Below are 23,345 nucleotides of genomic sequence, written 5' to 3'. Positions count from 1 at the left end.
TGTTGAATGTAATTTTAAATCATTCTTTCAACAAACATTTATTAAGCACCTACTGTGGGCCCAGGGCACTGGATAAAGCAATGACCAAAATCAATCAGTTTCCTGTCCTTAACGTGCTGACACCACTGGGAGAGACATGTGCAGGGAAGACATTCAGGAAGGTGGAACAGCAAATGCAAAGACCCGGCCATGGCAAACATCCAGGTTCGGGGTACCTCACCCAGGCACTGGGACATGAGCGTCGTTCTTCCAGATTCCACCCAAAGGATCTTCCAAATACACAAATCTTCCCAGTGGCTGTCCGGCTCAGAGACTTTCCACGGGTCTCTAGTGTCCCATAGATCAAATCCAAGCACTTGGCCGCTGCTCTCGGCGCTCCGCCCTGCCTGCTCTCAGGGACTGTCACTCAAAGCCCCGCCCCCAGATACGCCCCACATTCGCGGCAGCGGCTCACCTTGCCTCACCATTGGACACTTTGGAGAGTGTTGGGCGTTGGTTGGCTGGAGTGACCGTCAATTGGCGTCAAGGCCTTAATAACCCGTCCCCGAGCTTCGAGGGGGCGGGCTCCGATGCGGGCGCGGCGGGGGCTGCGGCTTCAGGTAAAGCGCCGGCTTGCCCGGCACCCACGCGGGTCCTAGGGGGATCAGGGGACACCCCGGGAAGGGCCGCTGCGCTTCCAGCCCCTCTGCGGACTCAGCGCGCTGCGACGGGGCGGACGCTGTGTCCTCCGTCTGGGACCCCACCCACACTGAGAGCCCCAGGTGGGCCGTGAGCAGAGTGGGGGGCTCTGGATTCATGAGATCGCCCTCTTCCCGCCCTTCAGGAGCCAAATGAGGGGCTTGTTCGCCCCCTAGCTCCCCAACCGACTCCGGGACCGTTTCCCGGCGTCCCTCCCGGACAGTTTGGGGACTTGAATCCAGTCCTTCTTGGTGGACCTGGGTGTGGGGGGGCGGGGGGGTGATACGGAAATGGTGTTGCGGGGAGGGACGGACGGCCCCCGGGCCGGCAGACAATGGGCAGCGGATGGAACCGCCCAGCGGCGTTTCCTGTAGGAAACTGCTCTGTCTCTGTGAGCCCGTCCTGGGGGCGCGGTGAGAGGGTGGTGGATGCTGATCTGAGTATCTCTCCCTCCCACCATCATCAGCGTCCACCCCCATCTCAGGAGTCTGAGAGTCCAGCCCCAAAGTTAGGGGGTGCCACAAGCAGGGCCTCAAACCAGAAAGACGTCCTCTACCCTGGACCGGGATCCGCACTGCCCGCCGCGTCCCCCACCCCTCAGATTTCGTGATTACAGCTCCGAGTCTTAAAATAGTTCCTGGGGCGGGAGTGGGGGCGTATGGAGTCGGCTCTGACGGCCTAATGAAGGGGCGCCAGACAGAGGATCCGTGACAGCTCAGGCAGGGAGCTCAGGCAAGAGTCGGGCAGCTGGGTGCCCCCATTCCCCATTCCAGGATGTAAGCCCGCTCCACCCTTCAGGGACACACGCGGGGACAGGCATGAGTGCAGGCTGGGATGGTTGGGGAGGGTAGGGCTGTTTCTAGAAGACCATCAAGTGAAGTGGCCAATGCAGAAACACTAGTAAAGCTGCCTGGATTCAAATCCTGCCTTTGCCTATATGTGACTTGGGAGGGTCACTTAATCTGTGTCTCAGTTTCTCCACCTGTAAAATGGGGGAAAGGAGAATGATAGTAAGAAAACCTACTTCAGAGGGTTTAGTTAGGTTTTTTTTTTTTTAAGTTAATACCCATAAATTGCTCAGAATAGAAGCTGGTCTATAGAAAATGGGAAAAAGTGTTGTTTTTATTATTATTTGCCATTCTTGAAGCATCCACCCATTTCTCAGCCCAGCCTCTGGGCCCATAGTCGTAGCTGGTTTGGGTCTTAGGGATGGCCCACAGCTGTTCTTTGAGTTCCCAGCATTTCGGATTTGGGTATTACCAGGTCACCTGGGGAGGGGGCTGACCCCACTGAGTCACACAGCCAGCTGTGTGTGAGGCAGGCCCAGACCCCTAAGTTCCCACCCAGACTTTTTCCACGACCCAACTGTTCTCTGGTAGTTTCCTAAAAACAAGTCCTGAGAGGCACTGGCTGTCCTCCGTAATGACCAGTTGCCCTCTGACCTGCCGTCTCTCAGCAGCCGGTGTGGAGGGACAGGAAACAGCTGCTTCAGGACTAGAAGGGGCCCTGCCTGGCCTTGGGGTGGGGTGCGGGAGGTCAAGGATCCAGGCTGGGAGGGTCCCGCCAGCAGTGGAGCAGGGTGAATCAGGTGGACGGGTGGGTGCTCAGTGACTGGTTGGAATCAGGCATGCAGGTGGTCATCAGGAGTGCAAGAGGCTGAAAGGGGTGACCAGGAAGGTTGCCAGCTGATTAGGACAGCTCAGCAGTGGGTCAGTAAGAGCACAGATTGGGTCTGGCAGGCACCTGCCAGTGGAGGGCTGGACAGGCAAGGGGTCCCCAGAAGATGAGTGGAGCCCAATCTGTAGATGTTTCCCACAGGCAATCAACTTAATTGCTTCATGTCTAGTTTCCCCATTTGGAAAAGTTGAATAATAATATATACCTTACATGATTATAAGGGGTTACATTTAATCAGGCAGGACATACAGTAGGCACTTAATACAAGAAGTTTGCCCTTCCTTGAAGGTTTTTCATTTGGGCTCTTCAAAGCCCTATTTTTCTCACCCTGTGCTTGCTGAATCAAAGTTCTGGACTCAATATTTGTCCTTGTTAAATATCGCATTGTTAGATGTGGCCTAATTTCCCTGTTTCTTAGCTCCTCCATCACATCACCTGAAGAGTTACTCTCCCTCCAGCCCAGGCATGGTCGCAGCTTTGACCACCTGGGTGTTTGTGGTTCCATTTCAAGCTCTTACAAGCCCCTGTGGCACTCCACTAGAGACATTCCAGGGGGGACAGGTATCCATTGATTTGTATTCCTGGAGTATCTGGTCCACAACTCCATCTTTCCTACAAGGAAAGACCTTGGTAAAAAATCATATACACAAGTATATCTTGTTTGCATTTGTCTAAGGAAAAAAATTCAAGTGTTGTTTGTTTTTTAATCTGCAGAATCTGAGAAGATGAGTCCTTAATGAGCCCATGAAGGGCTTCCAACTCTTGCCTTCCTCTTCTGAAGATTCATATTCCACTCCTTTGAGCATTAATTTGTGATTTTCCCCAGGGACTGACAGAAAACACAGCAGGTCTGCAATGACACCCACCCCCACCCTGGTGCCCAGCTATTCTTGTTCTCTTGATCACTTTCCTCTCTTCTTTTGATGCCCTTCCTGCCTCCTCTTGTCCAGCAGGCTGTTTGGAACCTAGGGGGTCCCCACATTCATTTATTCAAAAGTTTCAAGGCCTCTTGAGGGAGGAGGGAAAAGAGAGCATGGTGTGTGGGGGTAGGTAGCTCGAGTCTGTTTACTCACTCAGAATCCAGGCAGACCCCAGAGGGACAGGGCCTGCCTGACTCTACCCTCACCCCCTTTGGGGGTCTTTTTCAGGGTGTGTCTGGTGGCTACTCCAGGAAACATGGCCAAGTTTGCCCTGAATCAGAACCTGCCTGGTGAGTGTGCAAAATGGGATACATGTGTGCACAGACCCAAACTTCGTGCCAGTGTATGGACACAGCCTTGCAGTTCCCTCCTTTGCATGGTGGCCACAGGGCCCTTTCTAAAGGTCCATAGGCTAATGTCTTGGCACTGCGTAACACCCTCCTGTACCACCCTACGACATGCGGAATATAATCCAACTCTTCATGGTGGCCCAGGAGGCCCCCCACTGTCTGGCCCCAGCCCACCTCTCCTACTCCTCTCTCCTCTCCTGTCCCTCACTGCTCTGTACACCCTCACCTCCACCCCTCTGTTACTCCAGCCCACCCTGCTCACTCCAGCGCAGGGCCTTTGCATCAGCTGTTTTCTTTTAGGGTCCGACTGCCCCCAGCTGATTCCTCCTCATCATTCAGGGCTCAACTTATAAGTCCCTTTGGCAGGCACTGACAACAAAAGCCAAAGTCATGCCTCCTCCAGTTACTCTATATTTCATGTTATGATTGCCCGAAGCACCATCTGTAATGATCGTGTTTTTCTGTCTCCTACAAGGGGACAGGGATGTTGTCTGTCTTGTTCGCTGCGGTGTGCCCACCTCCTAGAAAAGTGCTTGGCACACAGTAGTCGCTCAATAAACGCGTTTGCGTGATTATTGGGGCGCAGATAGGCATTTGAGCCTCGGTTGTGCCTGTGCACAATGGCAAGTATGGAGTTTGGTGCAGGTGGAGCCCGGCAGGTGTGTCGTGGTGGGGTGGGGGACGCGCTCCGTTTGTACATTCGTTCCCTGGTCCCCTGTTCTGACACCCCTTATGCCCGTCATGCCCGCAGACCTGGGCGACCCTCGCCTGTGCCCCGGCCCGATCGGGGGCTCCCGCAGCCCGAGCTCGCCATACGCGGTGGAGACGCCCTATGGCTTCCACTTGGACCTGGACTTCCTCAAGTACGTGGAGGAGCTGGAGCGCGGCCCGGTTGCCCGCCGCGCTCCGGGTCCCCCGCCAGCGCGCCGTCCCCGCGCGCCCCGGCCCAGTCTCGCGGGCGCGCGCAGCCCAGGGGTCTGGACATCCAGCGAGTCCCTGGCTAGCGATGACGGAGGAGCGTCGGGCGCACTCTCCCCGGGCGCGCCCTCGGGGTTCCTGATGCTGCCGCCGCTGTCGCCACGAATGCCGGTGCGCAACCCGCGCGTGGAGGACACACTCCTGGAGACTAGCCGGCGGCTGGAGCTGGCGCAGGCACACGAGCGCGCGCGCAGCCCTCGTGGGTCCGGCCGCAGCAGCCCAGCCCTAGGCTCCGCCCCCCATCCCGCCCCTGCCTCGCCCGGGCCGGTGCAACTGCAGCTGGTGCGCGAGCAAATGGCCGCGGCGCTGCGGCGCCTGCGCGAGCTCGAGGACCAGGCGCGCGCGCTCCCGGAGCTGCAGGAGCAGGTGCGCGCGCTGCGCGCTGAGAAGGCGCGGCTGCTCGCTGGGCACCCGCATCCAGAGCCGGACGGGGAGACCGAGGCGCGCCCGGACAAGCTCGCTCAGCTGCGGCGGCTCACCGAACGCCTGGCCACCTCCGAGCGCGGCGTTCGCGCCAGGGCCAGCCCCCGGGCCAACGGCCCGGACGAGGAGGCTCCGAGGCGCAGCGATGGCGCACTCCAGGTCGACGGGGCGGCGGGGACTCCCTCCCGGTCGTCCCAGACGCAGGATGCGGGAACCCAGGCCGTACTGGGGACCCAAGAGGCGGGATCCCAGGCAGTGCCGGAGATCCGGGAGGCCAGCGTGGAGGCGGCTCCCGAGACCTTTGAGGCGGACGCGTGGGTGACCGAGGCGCTGCTGGGGCTGCCCGCCGCCGCCGAGCGCGAGCTGGAGCTGCTGCGCACCAGCCTGGAGCACCAGCGCGGGGTGAGCGAGCTCCTGCGGGGCCGGCTGCGAGAGCTGGAGGAGGCCCGCGAGGCTGCAGAGGAGGAGGAGGCAGCGGCCCTACTTCAACGGCGCGAGGCTGCCACCCAGACGCCGTGGGGTTGTACCGAGAAGGCCACGCAGACCGAGTCCCTCGCGGAGGCCCTTTCCCTAACGCAGAATCCACCTGGACCGGCGGATGGGGACAGGGCCATGGCGCCCGCTGGTGCGTCCGACCCCTTGCGGAGACCTGGCTTGCTGGCCGCGGAACTCGAATTCAGTGCCTTCATCTATTCCCGGCAGGCATCCTCAAATCCATCATGAAGAGGAGAGACGGTACACCTGGCGCCCAACCCAGCCCGGGACCTAAGAGCCTGCAGTTTGTTGGCGTCCTCAACGGAGAGTGAGCACTTTCCCCTTCCCGGTGGCAGCATCTGCGGGAGCATGGACTGGGGTTTGAATCCCAGCTCTGTCCCTCGCTTGCAGAGTGGTCTTGGCAAGCCTGTTTCCTCATCTGGGGAATGGGGACAGCCACTCCCCACTCCCCGCAGGACTCCAGAACGAGCCCAAAGGGGAGGCTCAGCAGATGTCTCCCACGTTGCCCCCAGGTATGAGAGCTCATCCAGCGAGGACGACAGTGACGCCGATAGCGAGGACGGCGTTGCTGAGCCCCCAAGGAGCAGCTCCTCGGGTTCCGGGGACGATAGCGGCGGGGGATCCGACTCCGGCACTCCCGGGCCTCCCAGCGGCGAGGATGCCCGGGACCGGGAGCCGGAGACTGAGGCAGAACCTCAGCCGGGTGCGCAAGGGAGGTGAGCGGTGCCAGAGACACGGAGTGGGGACGGTTGTTCTCTTTCCAGCCTGGCGTCCCTACCCTAACCTCTCCTGAACTTCTCGCGGCCTTTTTGGTAGGTGCGAGCTGAGCCCGCGATTGAGGGAGGCCTGCGCAGCGCTGCAGCGGCAGCTGACCCGGCCCCGTGGAGTCGCCCGCGACGGCGTGAGTGTGGGGACAGCCCATCACAAATGGAATCGTGGGCCCGCCAGGGACCTCCCCTGACGTCCTAAGGGAGCATGTCCGGTTTCCTAGAGTTGGGGAAGGGTTCTGCCTTCTGTTCCCTTGCGCCAGGGACCTCCACCAATCCCAGGCTCTCCAAAGGGATCGTCGCACCGGGACTGCGCTGATTTCCCCTGGTTCCCCAAAAGGGCCCCACCCCAAGCGCAGACCCAAGCCCCATGCTCTCTCCGCCTTCCTCAACTCTAGTTCTCTCACAGGTTCTTCCCCAGAGGGGGAAGACCCCTGCCCTCGCGAACCACACTGACTGTACTCCTCCAAATGAGTGCGGCCCCATGGGTCCCCACTCCCCCCCACCCCCCAGACAAGCAGTGACCATCCTCCCCCGCCTGGATTCCCAGCCCCGCCCTCACACCCTCCCTGCCAGCTCACCCGGACCAACCCAGCGCCGATGCCTTTCCCCCGTCCTCGTCCTCGCAGGGCACAGCACGCTTTGTGGCCCAGGAGTGGTTTCGAATGTCGAGCCAGCGGCGCTCTGCGGCGGAGCCTGTAGCCGGGGTCCTGGGTGCGTTGGCGCGCCTGGGACCCGAGCTGCTGGAGTACGTGGTGAACCTGGCAGATGGCAACGGGAACACAGCCCTGCACTACAGCGTGTCCCATGGGAACCTGGCCATCTCCAGTTTGCTGCTGGATACGGGTCAGCATGGAGGAGGGGTGGGCAGGGCACCAGGCAATGGGGGGCCATGGAAAGGAGAGCCTGGGCAGGTCCTGCCTGGGAGAACCGGGAGAAGCACACAGAGAAAGGCTGGCCAGGCAGATGGCACCACCCTTCCTTGGGGGTTACAGAATCCATCGTAGATGCATTGACCTCTCAGAGCGCTGAGCTCTGCTCTGACCCGACTCTCACTTTGGGGGGAAGGCCACAATTTCAGGCTTTGGGATCAAGTCGACCTAAATTTAGGGGAGTTATTTAATCTCACCAACCTTAGCTTCCTCATCTGTGAAATGGGGATGCATCACCTCCCTACTCCGGGCAGCTGTGGTAACATATATTGAATAGCGAGACCTGCGGTAGGTGGTCAGTCAGTGGTCACCACACCTGTCCCTAAATCTCCAGTCCTGGCGCTCACCTCTTTCCTCTGCCCCGATGTCCAGTCACCTGCTTCTCCAATCTTGAGTACTCACTGGTCCGGGCTGTGACTACTCTCCTGGACTGGGATACTGTGCTGTCCTCCATTCCTAGGTCCTGCACTGGCTCCATTTTACACATTTCTTCACCTGCCTCTTACTGGCTCATCCCCTGCCTTTGGAGCAGATACACAGCCCCAGGTGTTGATGAGCCCACTGACGTACTGAGAGCCTGCTAGGTACCAATGCAGTGCTGGGGTGGGGGTGGGCCTCCCACATACAGCTGCTTTCCCCATGGGACTCACAGCAGAGGGGGCAGTGGACAGTGGACAAACCATCTGCCCACCAAGAGCCCTTCTGGGTGCCCTCCTTCAGGTTCAGTAACCTCTGGGGTTTGCCCTTTGAAGTCCTCGCAAGTCTCACTGCAGTTGAATCAGGTCCCCTATACACCCCCCGACCCCCAAACACACAGATCATTCCCATCCCTGCAAGTCTTGGTGACCAGAGGAAGAGCACAGCTGCTCAGGGCTGCTCAGGGAGCTGGGGCTTGGGAGAGAGGCCGATGTATGAACTTGAAAGATATTTCCTGGGAATCTACTGCCTTAAAGGGAATTGGGTCTGTGGTAGGTGGCAAGGCAGAAATGCCATCACAAGGGCCCCAAGGCTCCTTGGACTCCCTCATTTTTTATTCCCAGTATTCAAACTCCCATTCAGCTTCAACTCCCCAGATGTTGCACTGGACCTTCTGGTTCTCACATCGGTCATCACCAGTATCGCCTATGCCCTTACCTGTTTGCTGCCATGTCAACCTGGCCTCACCCAGAATCCTGAGCCACTCAATGTACCCCTCATGTAGGGGCTGTTTCGTTTCATGGCTCCAACCTCCAGGATTCAATTCCTTGACCTGCTCCTCTCCCGTCACCTTGTTTTCTACCCTACATCAGCCTTACACTTGCAAGGTCACCCAAAGACCCTGATGTCACCGATTACGCCCCTTTCATAACCTCAACACCCAGGACCTTCTCAACTCACCTCCTTATGTCTCTTTTTGCTGTCTCCTGTTCTTCATCTCCAAGTCCTTGGACCTTATGGGACCATTATCCATCTCTCCCACCCCATCTCCTTGGACAGATAGGGGCTTAGGGCCTCCTCTTAACTTGATTATGTCTGCAAAACCCCTATTTCCAAATAAGGTCACAGTCACAGTACTGGGGGTTAGGACTTTAACATATCTTTTTTGGGGACACAATTCAGTATGTAACAGGCGTGGGGAGGGGGAGGATTCCAGAGAGAGGAACAGAAGTAACAGAACCTCAGAGACCATCATGGACCATGGCCTGTATTCCAGGAATAGGAGATACAGGAGGGTTTCAAATAGGAGACTGAGCCAAATTTTTTGATCTGCTTCTGGCTGCTATATGCAAACGAGGGGATTCATACCAAGGTGGACCCCTGGCACAGTTCTCTGGAGTAATGGTAGCTTGGTGGGTAGTAGCCATGAAAATATACATCCCTTATTGTGTCAGGTATTGTTCTAGTTACTGGGTGATACAGCAGCAAACAAAACCGAGTCCCAAAACCAGTTTGAAGTAGGTGGGGGAAGGCCTCCCTGTGAGATTTGAGCAGAACCCTGAAGTTAAGGGAAGAACCATGTCTCTTGGGGGAAGAGCCTCATAGGCAGGCAAAGGGGTCAGTCATGACCCATGGTGACCTCCTGTTACGCAGATCAACCTGATACTGGGAGAGGTGTGAGTGGACCAGGTTGGGCTGGGAGTGTTGGCTCTTCTCAGTTGACTGACCCCCTCTTCCAGGGGTCTGCAAGGTTGACCAGCAGAATCGAGCAGGCTACTCAGCACTCATGTTGGCTGCGCTCACCTCCGTGGGGCACGAGGAGGACATGGCTGTGGTCCACAGGCTCTTCCACATGGGTGATGTCAATGCCAAGGCCAGCCAGGTGCGTCGACACCCTCCCTGGCTCCAAGTCCAAGGTCACTTCCACTTCAGGAGCCAACCCTGTCTCCTTCTCCACTCCCCAGACGGGGCAGACAGCCCTCATGCTGGCCATCAGCCATGGCCGGCAGGACATGGTGGCGGCCCTGCTGGTATGTGGGGCAGACGTCAATGTACAAGATGCGGATGGGGCCACAGCGCTGATGTGTGCTAGTGAGTACGGGCGCCTGGACACCGTCAGGTTGCTGCTGGCCCAGCCAGGCTGCGATCCTGCCCTCCTGGATAATGTGAGCCACCAATGGGGCTGGTGGGTGGAGGGTGGCAGGGTATCCATGCCTTGGTTCAGGGACCTGATTGTCCCTATTATCCTTCAGGAGGGCACCAGTGCCCTGGCCATGGCCCTGGAGGCTGAGCAGGATGAGGTGGCCGCTCTGTTGCACGCCCACCTGAGCTCGAGCCAGCCTGGTCCCCTGGTGAGTGCAGCCCCAGCCCCAAGCAACAGAGCTTTCTAGCAGCACATGGGGGAGACTACCAAGTGTGCCCTAGGAAGACCTCCTTCCTGCTCCCAGGGGAGAAGCAGGGATGGGGAACCTGGGTCTGAATCCTTTATGTGGCTGACACTCCTCTACTTTACAAGTCATGAGCCTGAGGCCTGCAGAGGGAAAGTGACATATAATCAAGGAGAGCTGTTACTGCCCCCTGAGAGGCTCACAGCAAAGGAATTAGGGACCCTTTGGAGTTAGGCCTGGTGGAGAAAGAGGATGCAGGCTCCCTGCAAGTCACAGAGCTTCAGAACGGGAGACTGGATTAGTTTTCCAGCAGCAGTGAGGGGAACACTCAGTATGTCCCCAAGGGAGAGAGCTTATTCTCAAAAGGCAAATGCCAGGCTATTCTCAGCACTTGCATAATTAAACTCCATCAACCTGCCTATCCTGCTCTGCCCTGTAGAAATGTGGGAAAAGAGGCATGGAGGTGACGTGCCACTTCCAGGTCAGATGGGGCAAAGGTGGGATTTCAAACCCAGGCAGCCTGGCTCCAATGTAAAGGGTGGGCTTCCTCCTTAGTCAAGACCACAGGAATGGACAGGAACAAGAGCTCTACTAGGTTAGGCATCCCTGAGTCCAAGGGGGCTGAAACCCACAACGTCCTGCCAAGAGACTGTGACAGGAAAACCCTCCCCCCACACACACACCTCTCTCTCTCACCAGTCATCCCCTGACTCCCCCACGGCCATGCCTGGTGAAAGAGGAAGCAGTGACAATGGAGAGGACCCTCAGTCTCAGTGAGCAGCCTGGCACAACGGACCCTGATGGAGGGGTGAAGAGATCATTACCCCCAACCCGACCTCAGCCTCTGGGGTACAGCAGGGTGCACTGTCCAGATGCCAGCTGTGGCCCAACCTCCTTCCCTAATAAAACATTCCTAGCTAAACTTGTGTCTTGTTTCAGGGGCACATAAACACATGGTTCCCCTTTCTCAAAAAGAAAATGCCTTGTTGGGGAAGAAGCCCCTCAGGTTTCCAGAGTGCAAAGGGCCAGTGACCACCTGGGTGTTCCACTGGAAGGTTTTATAGACCTAGTGACAACCCAGAAAACACCTGAGTTTACATACAATACAAACGCTTTATTGACAGTTGGAGATCATCCCTGTAGGCCAAGTGGTGGACCCAAACATCCAAACATCCAGGACCCTGTAAAGAGACCCAAGCCTGAGATGCTGACCGGCCTCCGTAGCCATGCCAATTTCTGCAGACCCTTTCTACATCCCCACCCCCGCCAAGAGCCCCTCACCCTTGAGCTCGGCAAAGCCTCCCTACCAGCAGCTTACAGTGTAACAGGGGCCGGCTCTCAGTTCCCCCACTCCAGTACTGGATTCACCAGACTTACATTCAGCGCAGCCTCCGAGCCTCTCGCTCTGACTCCAAAAGGGTGAGCACGTCGCCCTCGCGCACCGGGCCCTTTACGTTGCGGATGATGGAGCGGCTCGTATCGTCCATGAATTCTACGCGCACCTACGGGACCCAAGGGGGGCGGGAAAGACGGAAAGGAGTCTGGGACGGCCACGGATAGGCACCGCGAGGTGGGCAGATCTGGATTTAGACGTGCTGGGGCCGGCCTGGAGATACTTAAAAAGGAAACTGAGGCTGGCTGGCAGGTAGGGCTGGGAAGGGAGAAAAGCCCAAATGGGCGGAGACATGGAGAACAAAGCTCTTGAATCCCAGCAGCCACCAAAGGGGACATCTGCACTTCTGGGCACGTTAGGAACGGGAGCAGACTCAGCAGGCTGTGGAGCCACTCAGTGGTCGTTGGGAAGGGCTGAGCCAAGAGAAAGAGGTTCGTCGGAGCTCAGACCCGGTTGGCAGGGCCCTGGTTAGGGTTCGGACCCTCGAGGAGCCTTGGGATAAAAGGGACGTCGGTTCTCTGATTCCAACTGGCAAGGCCTGGGGAATTTAAGGAGGCACGGCATGGTTCAGACCCGGGGACGCCCCCACCTGCTCACCTGCGTGCACTGTCCCTGGGAGCCGGTCCTGCCCAGCACCTTGGTGACCTGGCGGAAAGAAGTTGGGGTCAGACCTGGCCCGCCCGGCCCCCCTTCCCCCTCCTTCCTCATTCCGGCCCTCAAAACCCGGCCTCCCTCTCACCCTGGCTAGTTTGATAGGTTGCACACGGCTAGTGTCCATGATGGCGGCACGGCGGCAGTCGGCGGAGAGGAGTCACGTGCTTTAGGAAGAACTTTTATACAACGTCCTAGCCCCGCCCTTCCCCACTCTCGCGAGACCGAACGCGTACTTCCTAGCATCCCCCGCGGTAGCGACGTCGCCGGCGCCCTTCAGGAGCGGACGGAAGATGGCGTCTGCTACCCGCTTCATCCAGAGGCTTCGAAACTGGGCCTCCGGGGTGCGTGGGGCGGGAAGGGCCGCACTGGGGGTCGGGGGGTGGCGCTGCAGACTCCGTGCGCCCGGGACCCGCTCCTCCATTCCCTCCTGCATCCTGGGCTTGAAAGCCTTAGTGCCGAGATCCCCCTGGACAGAGAACCCGAATCCTCGCTCAGCCGGGGACCCCCAACTCTTGACCTCTTCAGCCCGGGACACACACCCCCGCCCTTGGCCGGAGATCCACTCAGACATGGCATCTCCTTAGTCCCCGCCCCCGATTTCCCTCTTCATAGGACCTACATCTCTGTCCCTAACTGCCCATCTCCCGTCTTCATGTGTCCATCCCGGCCTGTCCCTCTCCTCTACTGGGGTGCCCAGCTGGCTGACCTCCTTCCTCTTCTCCTCCCACAGCAAGACTTGCAGGCGAAGTTGCAGCTGCGTTACCAGGAGATCGCCAAGCGGTGAGCAGGCCCCGCTCGCTGCCCAAACACTCCCTGTTCTCTCCTTCCTCCACCAAAAACAAAGCTCGTGTTCCTTTAGAACCCTGGAGCCCTGGGTCAAAATCCTGCCTCCAGCCCCCTTGCTGGGCTCTGTTGGAGACTGCTGCCTGTGGAAACAGCCAGATGGGGCATGAATTCTGAGTGGGAATCCAGATTGTGATTTTCAGTCCACAGTGTGGCCTTGCGAATTAGTGTTATCATCCCCAAGCTACAGATGAAAAAATTTGGGGCGTGGAGATACTACATCGTTTGCTTAAAGCCACTCAGAAGCTAGAAAGTGACAGCTGGGACTTGAACCAAGAAGTGTCTTGATTTCAAACTCATTTATGTCCAAAAAATTACTTGATCTTTACCGGCCCCTGTCATGTCCTCAACCTTGGGGATACCAGTGCGAACAAGAAAAATTCTTGTCCTCATTCTTTATATCCTAGGGAGAGAGAAACATAGTAGGGAAATAAGCACAGCAGGTAAAAAAACTTGATTCTGGAATGTTCTGCAGACAAAATGAATAAACTGGAGGGTGGCTACCTCAGGTCAGGTGGTCAATCAGTCTCTTTTCAGGGATTGACCTTTGAGTTACCTGAATGATGAGAAGTAGCCAAAGGATACTTATTGAAAAAAACATTCTGGGCAAAGGGAACAGTAAGCACCAAGGCTGTGAGGCCCAACAGCCAGAAGTAGGAAGGAGGGCAGTGGGGTTGAAACACATGGAGGAAAGGGGGATAGCAGTTACATGAAGTAGGGCAGGCAAAAGTAAGGTAGCCATGGAGGGTTAGCAGGAAAGGAAGAAAAATAGCATTAAAATAACCAAATGTATGCGAATGCCTACATGGTGTAACTAATTCCTAATACCAGAAGTTTGTGGGTTTTTTTTTTTTTTTTTGAACAGGAGTTTATTGGGGAACAGTGTGTACTTCCAGAACCTTTTTTTTTTTCCCCAAGTCAAGTTGTCCTTTCAGTCTTAGTTGTGGAGGGCGCAGCTCAGCTCCAGGTCCAGTTGCCATTGCTAGTTGCAGGGGGCGCAGCCCACCATCCCTTGGCGGGAATCGAACCGGCAGCCTTCGGAGTTAGGGGCACAGAGTTCCAACCGCCTGAGCCACCGGGCCGGCCCCAAAAGTTTTAAATTATTTTCCCATCCAGGATAGTTAGGCCAGTTGAAGAAATGGTTTTGTAATTTTTCAGCTTTAGGATAATGGCGCCCACTAGTGATTCATTTGGGCCTTTCCATTAGGCACTGGTTCTTGGTACCTTTTCTGAGCTAGGTTGCAGAAAGCTATAGACCTGCCTACAGAGGTTGACTCTGCACTCCAGGAGTTAGACAAATTCTAACTTACACACAGGATATTACTTTGAATGTTAAATTTTAATTTTTATCTGTATTTCTTTTTCAAAAACTATATATATATATAAAACTATATATATACATATATATATAAAATAGCCACTTGTTTTTAGAAAAACTTAAATCCTGACAAAATGATTATCATCCAAAAGGTTAAAAACATGGTTGAATGAAAATGATCTTTATATGATTTTTCCTACCTTTTCTGCCCTCCCTCTCTTCTGTGTTTTCCAGGGAAACCTGTTTTGAGGTTATGATCTCCTTTTCAGGCTTCCAGCTTCTTTGTAAATTCTCCCGAAGGATTAGCTCAAGCCAGGACAGCTCTGTCATTTCTGGCTGCAGCCACTATGATGTGGCAGGAAACACAGAGGCCTGGGAGACAAGGGGGGAAATGGTGCTCTTTGAATAATAAGCCTTGATCCCAGCAGGGTTCTCCAAAGAGTTCCTGAGATTACAGGAAACCCAGAAGTTCTGTCGTCAGGCCTTAAGGGAGGAAGCCCCTCAGAATGAGCTATGTTTGGAGCTTGCTGCCCAAGTGTTTACTGACTAACTATTGGATAGGTGGTGGGCAGAGCCTCACACCTGGCCTCTTCATTTCCTGAGCATCTGCAGAGGGAAGTGAGGCCAGCTGCCAAGTGAGGCCATGGTGAGGTGGGAACAGGCCCAGGTGTCCGGTCTGGGCCTGCCCCTTCCTTGGGAGGTTTCACAAAAGGTCGTCTATCCATACATGCCACATTTAGGGTAAGTAGGGGACCTGCATTGGGGCAGACCCAGACCTCACCTTTCAGGGCCTTGACATCCAAAGCCTAGGCTGCCACCTGCTTCTAGGCCCCGGACCCTCTCCAGGCATGTCCCTCCATAACTGTACCAAGGGAAGGGATATCCCTGGCCTGAAGCTTGTCCCCATGACTGAAGTGATGAGCCCTGCCCACCCAGGCGGTGAGAGCACTTAGAGCTTTGCTTCAATGCCGATATCCTTTTTCTTCAGAACTCAGCCTCCTCCCAGGCTCCCTGTGGGCCCCAGCCACAAGCTCTCCAACAATCACTACTGCACTCGTGACGGCCGCCGGGAAGCCATGCCGCCCTCAATCATCATGTCTGCACACAAGGCGCTAGTGTCGGGCAAGCCAGCGAAGAGGTGAGGACGGCACACGCCCCTCCTGTAGCCAGCCGTTCTTTTGCTTGTGCTTTTCAAGGTCCCATTTATCAAGCATCTTCATCTGCAAACTCGTTTAATCCCCACCCAGCCCAGAGCAGGAGTTAGGGCCTAAGCCAGGGGGGTGTTTCCTGCAAAGCAGATGAAGCTCCACGGTCCCTTCAGGAGCCCTGGGAGAAGCCCAAGTATTGTTGTTTTGCAATTTTGTATTCCTTTTTAATTAATTAATTAATTTATAGTTAAAGTTTATCGGGGTGACAATTGTTAGTAAAGTTACATAGATTTCAGGTGTACAATTCTGTAATACATCATCGATATATATCACATTATGTGTTCACCACCCGGAGTTAGTTCTCCTTCCATCATCATATATTTGATCCCCTTTACCCTCATCTACCAACCCCTGCCCCCTCCTTTTATTTTTTATTTTTATTTTTATTTTTTTTAATAATTTTTCCTTGTTTTTTTTAAAGATTTTATTTGGGGAAGGGGAACAGGACTTTATTGGGGAACAGAGTGCACTTCCAGGACTTTTTTCCAAGTCAAGTTGTTGTCCTTTCAATCTTAGTTGTGGAGGGCACAGCTCAGCTCCAGGTTCAGCTGCCGTTGCTAGTCGTAGGGGGAGCAGCCCACCATCCCTTGCGGGAGTAGAGGAATCGAACTGGCAACCTTGTGGTTGAGAGGACGTGCTCCAACCAACTGAGCTATCCAGGAGGCAGCTCAGCTCAAGGTGCCGTGTTCAATCTTAGTTGCAGGGGGTGCTGCCCACCATCCCTTGCAACTCGAGGGAGTTGAACCGGCAACCTTGTGGTTGAGAGCCCACTGGCCCATGTGGGAATCGAACCGGCAGCCTTCGGTGTTAGGAGCATGGAGCTCTAACTGCCTGAGCCACCGGGCTGGCCCCCCCTCCTTTTATTTTTAATTGAGATATAATTGACATATAAGTTTGAGGTGTACAACATAATGTTTCAATATCTGCATATATTGCAAAATGATCACCACAATAAGTCTAGTTAACATTCGTCACCTCACATAGTTAAAATTTTGTGTGTGTGATGAGAACTTTTTTTTTATATATATATATACTTTTATTTATTTTTTTAAGTGTGTTTTTCCAGGACCCATCAGTTCCAAGTCATGTGGTTATTTCAATCTAGTTGTGGAGGGCGCAGCTCACATTGGCCCATGTGGGGATTGAACCGGCAACCTTGTTAAGAGCACCGTGCTCTAACCAACTGAGCTAACCGGCCGCTCCCATGAGAACTTTTAACATCTACTCTCTTAGCAGCTTTTAAGTATCCAATACAGTATTATCAACTATAGTAACCATGTTGCAGTCACAAGGCCCGTGTGCTCAGTGCATCAAATATTTAATATTCAATAGATCAGAGTTTGGAATAAGGAAAGATTTTATTTATGGAAATGGTGCCATCATGAGGAGATGGGAGATTTCTCCTTTTCTCAAATCCACTTTAAGAGTGCCCCAAGTTCTAGCATCCTGTATATATCCAGGGAAGGGAGAAGGAGTAAGGCAAGAGGTGAGATCCAAGGAAGTGGGGAATCTCCAAATCTTTTTGTTCCCAGTCCTTCAGACCAGAAGTTACTCAAGTCTCAGGCAGAACTCCTCCAGTCAATTAGCATATCTGTAGAACACTGGCTGGAATTAAGGTGGACTCAGGGAGGGAAATATTTTACCCTGTTACAATTCCCCCATTTTTATATTCATCCCTCAATCTTGAGGAAAGTAAGGCAACTGGTCCAGGCTCAACCAAGGAGGATTAGTCTGTAGGGTGGAATCAGACTGGTCTGCCCATCATGCCCCTTTCATCACGTCTTTCGCCATGGTCCTTGAGCCTTACAGGGTCCTTCTGGGTGTTTAATTTACAGAGACCATAGCAATGGTACAAGAAGCAGTAGGTCAGGATACCTGTACCCTAATATGAGACAAGTAAAAAGTAACGAAGGCAGGCAGTGACAATCCAACAGATTCTCCTGATCTGCACTTTTAGTCTCTGATGATGTCATCAGGTACTCAGGAAAGCTCCTACACAGTGTCCGTCACTGAGATCATCCAAAGCATGAGCTGTTGTGACGATTTCTCCCAAGTTTATATCATGTCATCCAGCTGCAGTCTGCAATTGCAAGGCTCAGAAAAAATAGTTTTAATTCTCAATAATTCCAAGGCAAAGGGTGAGAGGAAAAAATGAAACACTAGTTCAGAGGGTTGTAGCTGAATACTTCTATCAGAAAATTTCAGGATCCAGTCCAGCCCACAGGGGAAAAATAAAACTTTGAAGACAATTAACAACTAGAATCTGATTATCCACGATTGTGCATTATGGTCTCTATTGAAACAATTTTTCTCTCTAAAATCACCCTCATTTTTATCAAAGATAGCCAAATTAAAACTAATTCATTGTGTAAGCCTAGCTTCCATAAACTTGGCTTGTTATTTACATAAGTGCAACAAGAATAGCAATTGATCACATAGGCTCCCTTAAATCTGCTTTGCTGGACTTTTATAAGGAATCTCTAGATTGAACTTCAATTAGCCTCTCAGGGCTAAGAAGCCAGGCTACGTCACTGCCATCAGACTTTGCCTGCAGTACCTATAGAATTGGGTGAGTTCCTCAGGTTCTTGAGGTCCCAGAAAATGTTTTGAGGTTCTTTCTTTGCATCTCCCAGGAAAGCAACCTTTGTTCCTTACCTGGAAAGACTGCTGTGAGCCTTGTAAGCAGGTTACCAGGCTGTTTTTCCAAGAGGCTTTTATTGGCTTCCAGAGTCAAATCTTAATTCCTTAAAGCTTTCTGGTGACATGCAGAATCTGTGCACATCTCTCTCAAACATGACATTCCAGTCAAAGCCTTACCCCAGGAGTTTCCAATTGTCCTGTTATAAAGAGAACAGATTCTTCCTGAATCCATGCAAACAACCATATTGCCATGAAAATAATAATATTCATTAAGAGTTTACAAATTCTGGAGGGATCAGGTAGGGGAAAAAATGTAAATATCTAAGTACTGCTTACAAAGGCATAGTTTACCAAACTGCTCCAAGTCACAGGCAGCTTCAAAGAAACAAGTTTCTTTATATCTGGAAAACAAAAGAGTTAAAAATCAGTAATATTTCAAACAAAAAGTTATAAAAATTATCATCCTCGGTTCATTCAGTCTCACGCAATCAATTCTTGTCTATCTTGATTGTTTGCCAGTATTTCCATGAATCCAGTTATTAGAGTTCTAGCTATAAATTTTCATCCAGTTCAAAGGTATGATCTGAAAATTCCCTCTCAGAAACCTTGTATACTAAAAGAAGCCAGAGTCCTCTCTATGAATCTTTCTGAAGATGAAACATACTTGCAGAAACCATCAGAGTCAAACAATAACTGTCTGTAGAGGACAAAAAACTTAAAATGACACAGTTACAGATCTGATAATAGTGCAATTGACAGTGCAATCAACAAAGAACTTTGCTTTTCTGTATCATCATCCCTTCCCAGGGAAGATTACCACCTAATTGAGTATTCAGTTTAGTACCCACTACTACCAATCTAAGTTTCTTTGAGGCCTCTGTCTCAGTCTCCATCATAAGCTACACTGTTGTCCATTGAACACTCCCTACCCGTATAAGTTTCCTATCTTCACATCAAAGGAAAAAACCTGAAAAGATTTTTCAGACTACTGGCATTTAAAATGACTTGTTTATATAATTTTAAAATAGCCATGTTCTTTGCAGTCTTCTGTAGGGCGAGGCATGAAGTATTTCAAAAGGTCATATGCTTCCTTTTATTCTAAAAAATCAAATTGTCAAGTAGTTTTGTTTTTACTATTCTCACAGGTACAGAGCAAAGGATAAGCCTAATCAACTTTTTCTAACTCACCAGCATACTCAAAAAACTTTTGTGATTCAGTCTAACACAGGTATCAATGTGCTTGGCAAGAATATAATGAATAAAATGGCAAGTGGTAAAATTCAATTTATGCCAGAACACTGGAGAAGTTTCACAGGAGGCACACACATGCACAACTTTAACTTTGTAGACTCTTGGTGATTTTGACATAATCTCTAGTACATCCATTGTACTATTAATACCGTGTTTCCCCGAAAGTAAGACCTAGCCGGACAGTCAGCTCTAATGCGTCTTTTGGAGCAAAAATTAACATAAGACCCGGTCTTATTTTACTATACTGTAAGACCGGGTCTTATGTTAATTTTTGCTCCAAAAGACGCATTAGAGCTGACTGTCCGGCTAGGTCTTATTTTTGGGGAAACATGGTATATGTATACAAATACAATATAATAATTTATTTGACAAAGCTTCCATATAATTTCAACACACCAAACTAAGCCTTAGTTAGAAAAACTATTTCTCTTTTGTAAGGAGAGAAAACAAATCTTTTGAGGTGTTACAAGGGCTCTCCCCCCCTCCCCTTCTCCCTCCTTCCCCCCTTCTCTCTCTCTCTCTCTTTCTCTTTATCTCTCGTTTGAATCCTGGGAAGTTTGTCAACCATACTTGACCAAAAAAATCACATATCATTATGAAACAATATTGAATTATTCATTTACCCAAAATGACAAAAAAGGCATCAAACATAAATACAGGTCAGCAAACCTTTAGTTCTTAGGATTGAGAAGATTGTTCTTAAATAATCAAGGACCTGATTAAAACAATATAAAACACAGAACAATTTTAATAAAACATAGAATCTTTGCTTTCTAGATAGAAAGCTTTTTCATAATATCAGTAACAGACCAACAGTCCAAGAAACCCTACCCTACTTAGCAGGGAGAAAAAAACCCAACTCTAATTTTGTATCAGCTTATTTTTGATACTTAAATTCATTTACTTAATTAAATTTGTTCCAATCTTATTCAGCTTAACCTATATAAGACTTCCTCAATATTTTTCTTTATAAACCTACAACTTTCCCAGTCCCCTTCAGTTTGCCTCTTATTCATTAAGAAACAACCAACCTTAGGACAAATCACTGTCCTTTAATTTCCTTCAAAAATGTATTTCTATGTCTTATTCCTTTTATTACCAAAAATAATAGTTGTTTTCTATCTTAATTAGAATTCTTAACCCCTGGAAACCTCCATTTGTAATGACAACTAAAAGTAAGCAATTAGCATTCTTCAGGCTGGGAAATTTATGAATGCATTTTGTGACCCTTAGAAATATAGGCTCTTTCATTGGCAAATATATTCACAGGTTTTAAGACACATATTTCTAATAAAGCAAAAGACATATTCATTAACAGATTCAAATATATCTTTGAGCTTCTCTGTAATAAGCCAAAAGTTAGGTAAATTTAGATTAATAATGTTTCAGAATTTCATGTCATTTCAAAATACCTAGATATTCCATTATTTTTCATCATGTAACTTAGTAAGAACTGTAACGTTTCAAATTACCAAAAGAATTTTGGAAAAAAACATGTTTAAATATGTATATATCACATGACATAATTATTACTGAAAAGTTTTATCAACGACCTTTTGTTTTAATTGCTTTCATTAGTTCTTAATACCTCTGAGATTTCAAAATCAGTTATTACCCAAGCTATTTTCTTGACAAATTTCGTAACAAAAATAACTTAAACGTTTTTATAAAACTAGTTAAAACAAAAATACCATGTTTAATGTCAATAACTCTAGAAGAGGGCTCTCTCTCTCTCTCTGTCTCTCTCACATCAAAACTCTCATCAAAACTTAAACCAGCTCTAATACAAACATTTTCCTAGATGACATGATCCTGAAAAGTGCTTAGGTTAATTCCTATTATTTTTTTTTTCTTAATTTATATAAGTGCTTACTCCCTTCAAGCCAATTAAATATTATAAACTAGTAATACCATTTGGAGGCAAAAAACACCATATCATATATAAAAACATAGACATTATACACATAAACAGAATTACTAATAATTGCAGAGAAGACTTGAAATTTTTCATTTGAAGTGGGGTGGGGTTTGGCAGGTGAGCCGCTTGTATTTTTTAAAGTGCCTTTTTTTCCTTTCCTCCACCTCTGCATCAGGCAGTACTGGCTGTGGTTACATTCCTGATAGCTCAGCAGGAGGGCCTGGGCGGGGGCTGCTGAAACTCTTTTCTTTTTCTTTTCCTATCAGACTTTGAAAAATCAACTTCCAATTTCTCTAAATTTCTGATCAGTTAATTGTATTCTGAGAATTCGCATGCACCTGAGGGAAGGAAGAGCAGTGGACATGCATCACCTGATTGCTTGGCCCTTTTGCTAGTTTCCTGTTTTGGGGCAGCAGGAGTGGGGTGCTCGTCCACCTTGGGGCTGGGGTGCTGGAGGAGGAGATGAGCTCTTCACAGCTGGTTCTGGGCCCAGGAGCCAGGGTGAGCAGACCGACCCTGGGGCAGAAAGGGGGCTGGCCAGCTCCCAACAAGAGTCTGGGGCCCTTGGGGCCCCCCTTGGAGAGGTTTGGGCCTTCTGAAACCAATCATGCGCTCTGGTCTCCAGCTCCAGTCTGAGCAGGTGTGTTTGTGCAGGCAGGTGTGGTCCCCCTCAGATGACCTCCACACTGCAGTTTGGAAACCTGGCCCTAACCTAAGTCTGTTTTTATTCCTCTTCTAGCTCAGATGTGGTAGCCACTGAGAAGAAGGCAGTGACTCCAGCTCCTCCCATACAGAAGTGGGAGTTGTCCCAGGACCAGCCTTACCTGTGACACTGAGCTCTGGGCCACCTGGCTGTGCCCTCATGGCCACCCGAGTGCTTCCCCTCCTTATCTTCCCTCCTGGGACAATGTGACGTAATTTATAGCAAATATATCATGCTCTCCAGTATCACTTCGTTTTTATTTTAAAGCAACACACTGCTTACTTGGATTTCGGGGTGAAGTTGCTGCCAAATCTCTTAACTCTTACAGCCCTCCAGGGGTGGGGGAGGGATAATGCTTCTCAGGCTCCATGGTGATATGTGCCAGTCAGACGACATGGTGCAAGGGACCCAGAGATGTCCCTGTCTCTTCATTGAAGGCCTGGCTCTATCCCTGAGTGATGGGCTGGGTTTCAGGGTCTCTGGGGGTTTGCGGGGCGCTGACTGCAGAACAGCAGGGCCAGACACCCTGCTCACTTACCTCTCTGGAGAGCTCCCCCATCCACTGCTTACGTGGACATTGGCCAGCACCCCCCCCCCCATTGCGGCCCCTGCCTGACCTTGACCACCCTGCAACTCAGCAAGGACGGCAGAGGACAGCAAGGTTGCTCAGAGGTAATGCTTACCTAGGGCAAATGAGGAAATGTGTTCCTGAGCCAGAAAACTCTGCACAGGCCTAGAGGCTGAGGCAGTCAGCCCAGGAAAGGAAGGGGCTGGTGTCTGTGAGGGAACGAGGACAGTGAAAGCCAAAAAGGAAATGGCCCAAATATGGCTGCAGGAACAATAGGGAGCCATGCAGGGGAGTGTGGCGGCTGCCCCATGGAAGAACCCTGCCGCCCTTCAGTAGGTTAAGGTCAGCTGTGTGCCGGGAGAGTGGAAGTGGAGAACAGGCAGGAAAGGATCACAGTCCCAGGCAGGAGGTATGAGCGTCCCAGAGTGGGCATCTCAAATGCTAAAAGCTCAAAACTCGTCAGAGGGAGGGAGTCCCATGGGCTGAAGCCCCTGGGAAGACTTCCTGGAGGAGGTGGGATTCCGGTTGGGGCAAATGATGAATCCGATTTAGAAAGAAGATTGGGGGAGAGGAAGGCTGGGCAGGGTGTGCAGAGGCGACAAGGAGAGCAACCCTGGAGGGCTTCAGAAGACCCCAGACAAGATGGGTCATTGAATATTCTTGAATTGAAATTTGGCAAGGGAGTGTAATAAGAAAGAGGTCTGACACCTGAGCTCTTTCTATGTACTAGGTACTGTTCTGAACACTTTATGATCTCACCTCCTTCCTGGAGCAATCCTGTGAGATCACTGCTGTTGTCATACCCCCTGGACGTAAGAGCTAAGG

The 23,345-nt window shown here is 51.3% G+C and overlaps 3 protein-coding genes across 4 annotated transcripts; 2 read left to right on the top strand and 1 right to left on the bottom strand.

Moving 5' to 3' along the window:
- Nucleotides 1-564: 564 nt before the first annotated feature.
- Nucleotides 565-10,981, top strand: KANK3 (KN motif and ankyrin repeat domains 3). Its single transcript, XM_033134458.1, has 12 exons — nucleotides 565-599; nucleotides 3,070-3,203; nucleotides 3,504-3,565; nucleotides 4,377-5,651; nucleotides 5,729-5,828; nucleotides 6,034-6,237; nucleotides 6,338-6,422; nucleotides 6,918-7,134; nucleotides 9,377-9,519; nucleotides 9,602-9,802; nucleotides 9,890-9,988; nucleotides 10,724-10,981. The coding sequence occupies exons 3-12, from the start codon at nucleotides 3,532-3,534 to the stop codon at nucleotides 10,799-10,801; spliced, it is 2,436 nt and encodes an 811-aa protein (XP_032990349.1). The 5' UTR covers nucleotides 565-599; nucleotides 3,070-3,203; nucleotides 3,504-3,531; the 3' UTR covers nucleotides 10,802-10,981.
- Nucleotides 10,982-11,117: 136 nt separating this feature from the next.
- On the bottom strand, nucleotides 11,118-12,282 carry RPS28 (ribosomal protein S28). 2 transcript variants are annotated; one of them, XM_033134456.1, is made up of 4 exons: nucleotides 12,157-12,282; nucleotides 12,015-12,062; nucleotides 11,393-11,526; nucleotides 11,118-11,205 (listed from the first exon to the last, which is right to left on the bottom strand). In XM_033134456.1, the coding sequence occupies exons 1-3, from the start codon at nucleotides 12,193-12,195 to the stop codon at nucleotides 11,404-11,406; spliced, it is 210 nt and encodes a 69-aa protein (XP_032990347.1). In that variant the 5' UTR covers nucleotides 12,196-12,282; the 3' UTR covers nucleotides 11,118-11,205; nucleotides 11,393-11,403. The 2 variants fall into 2 exon arrangements, with proteins under 2 accessions (XP_032990347.1, XP_032990348.1); XM_033134457.1 differs by having other exon boundaries at nucleotides 11,402-11,526; nucleotides 12,157-12,281.
- On the top strand, nucleotides 12,277-22,197 carry NDUFA7 (NADH:ubiquinone oxidoreductase subunit A7). Its single transcript, XM_033134455.1, has 4 exons — nucleotides 12,277-12,412; nucleotides 12,802-12,851; nucleotides 15,221-15,370; nucleotides 21,989-22,197. The coding sequence occupies exons 1-4, from the start codon at nucleotides 12,362-12,364 to the stop codon at nucleotides 22,077-22,079; spliced, it is 342 nt and encodes a 113-aa protein (XP_032990346.1). The 5' UTR covers nucleotides 12,277-12,361; the 3' UTR covers nucleotides 22,080-22,197.
- Nucleotides 22,198-23,345: the final 1,148 nt, after the last annotated feature.

Source organism: Rhinolophus ferrumequinum, chromosome 18 (assembly GCF_004115265.2).
Source record: "Rhinolophus ferrumequinum isolate MPI-CBG mRhiFer1 chromosome 18, mRhiFer1_v1.p, whole genome shotgun sequence".
NCBI classification, from domain to species: Eukaryota; Metazoa; Chordata; class Mammalia; order Chiroptera; family Rhinolophidae; genus Rhinolophus; species Rhinolophus ferrumequinum.
Note: the sequence above shows the minus strand (reverse complement) of the source record. Positions and strands in the feature narration are given on the sequence as shown.

Coding starts and splice junctions, on each gene's coding strand:
- KANK3 (XM_033134458.1), top strand. CDS start 3,532: ATGGCCAAGTTTGCCCTGAATCAGAACCTGCCTG. Junction 9,803..9,889: donor ATCCTGCCCTCCTGGATAAT/GTGAGCCACCAA, acceptor ATTATCCTTCAG/GAGGGCACCAGTGCCCTGGC. Junction 9,989..10,723: donor CGAGCCAGCCTGGTCCCCTG/GTGAGTGCAGCC, acceptor CTCTCTCACCAG/TCATCCCCTGACTCCCCCAC.
- RPS28 (XM_033134456.1), bottom strand. CDS start 12,195: ATGGACACTAGCCGTGTGCAACCTATCAAACTAGCCAGG. Junction 12,063..12,156: donor AACCTATCAAACTAGCCAGG/GTGAGAGGGAGG, acceptor TCTTTCCGCCAG/GTCACCAAGGTGCTGGGCAG. Junction 11,527..12,014: donor CCCAGGGACAGTGCACGCAG/GTGAGCAGGTGG, acceptor TGGGTCCCGTAG/GTGCGCGTAGAATTCATGGA.
- NDUFA7 (XM_033134455.1), top strand. CDS start 12,362: ATGGCGTCTGCTACCCGCTTCATCCAGAGGCTTCGAAACTGGGCCTCC. Junction 12,852..15,220: donor TACCAGGAGATCGCCAAGCG/GTGAGCAGGCCC, acceptor CTTTTTCTTCAG/AACTCAGCCTCCTCCCAGGC. Junction 15,371..21,988: donor TCGGGCAAGCCAGCGAAGAG/GTGAGGACGGCA, acceptor TTCCTCTTCTAG/CTCAGATGTGGTAGCCACTG.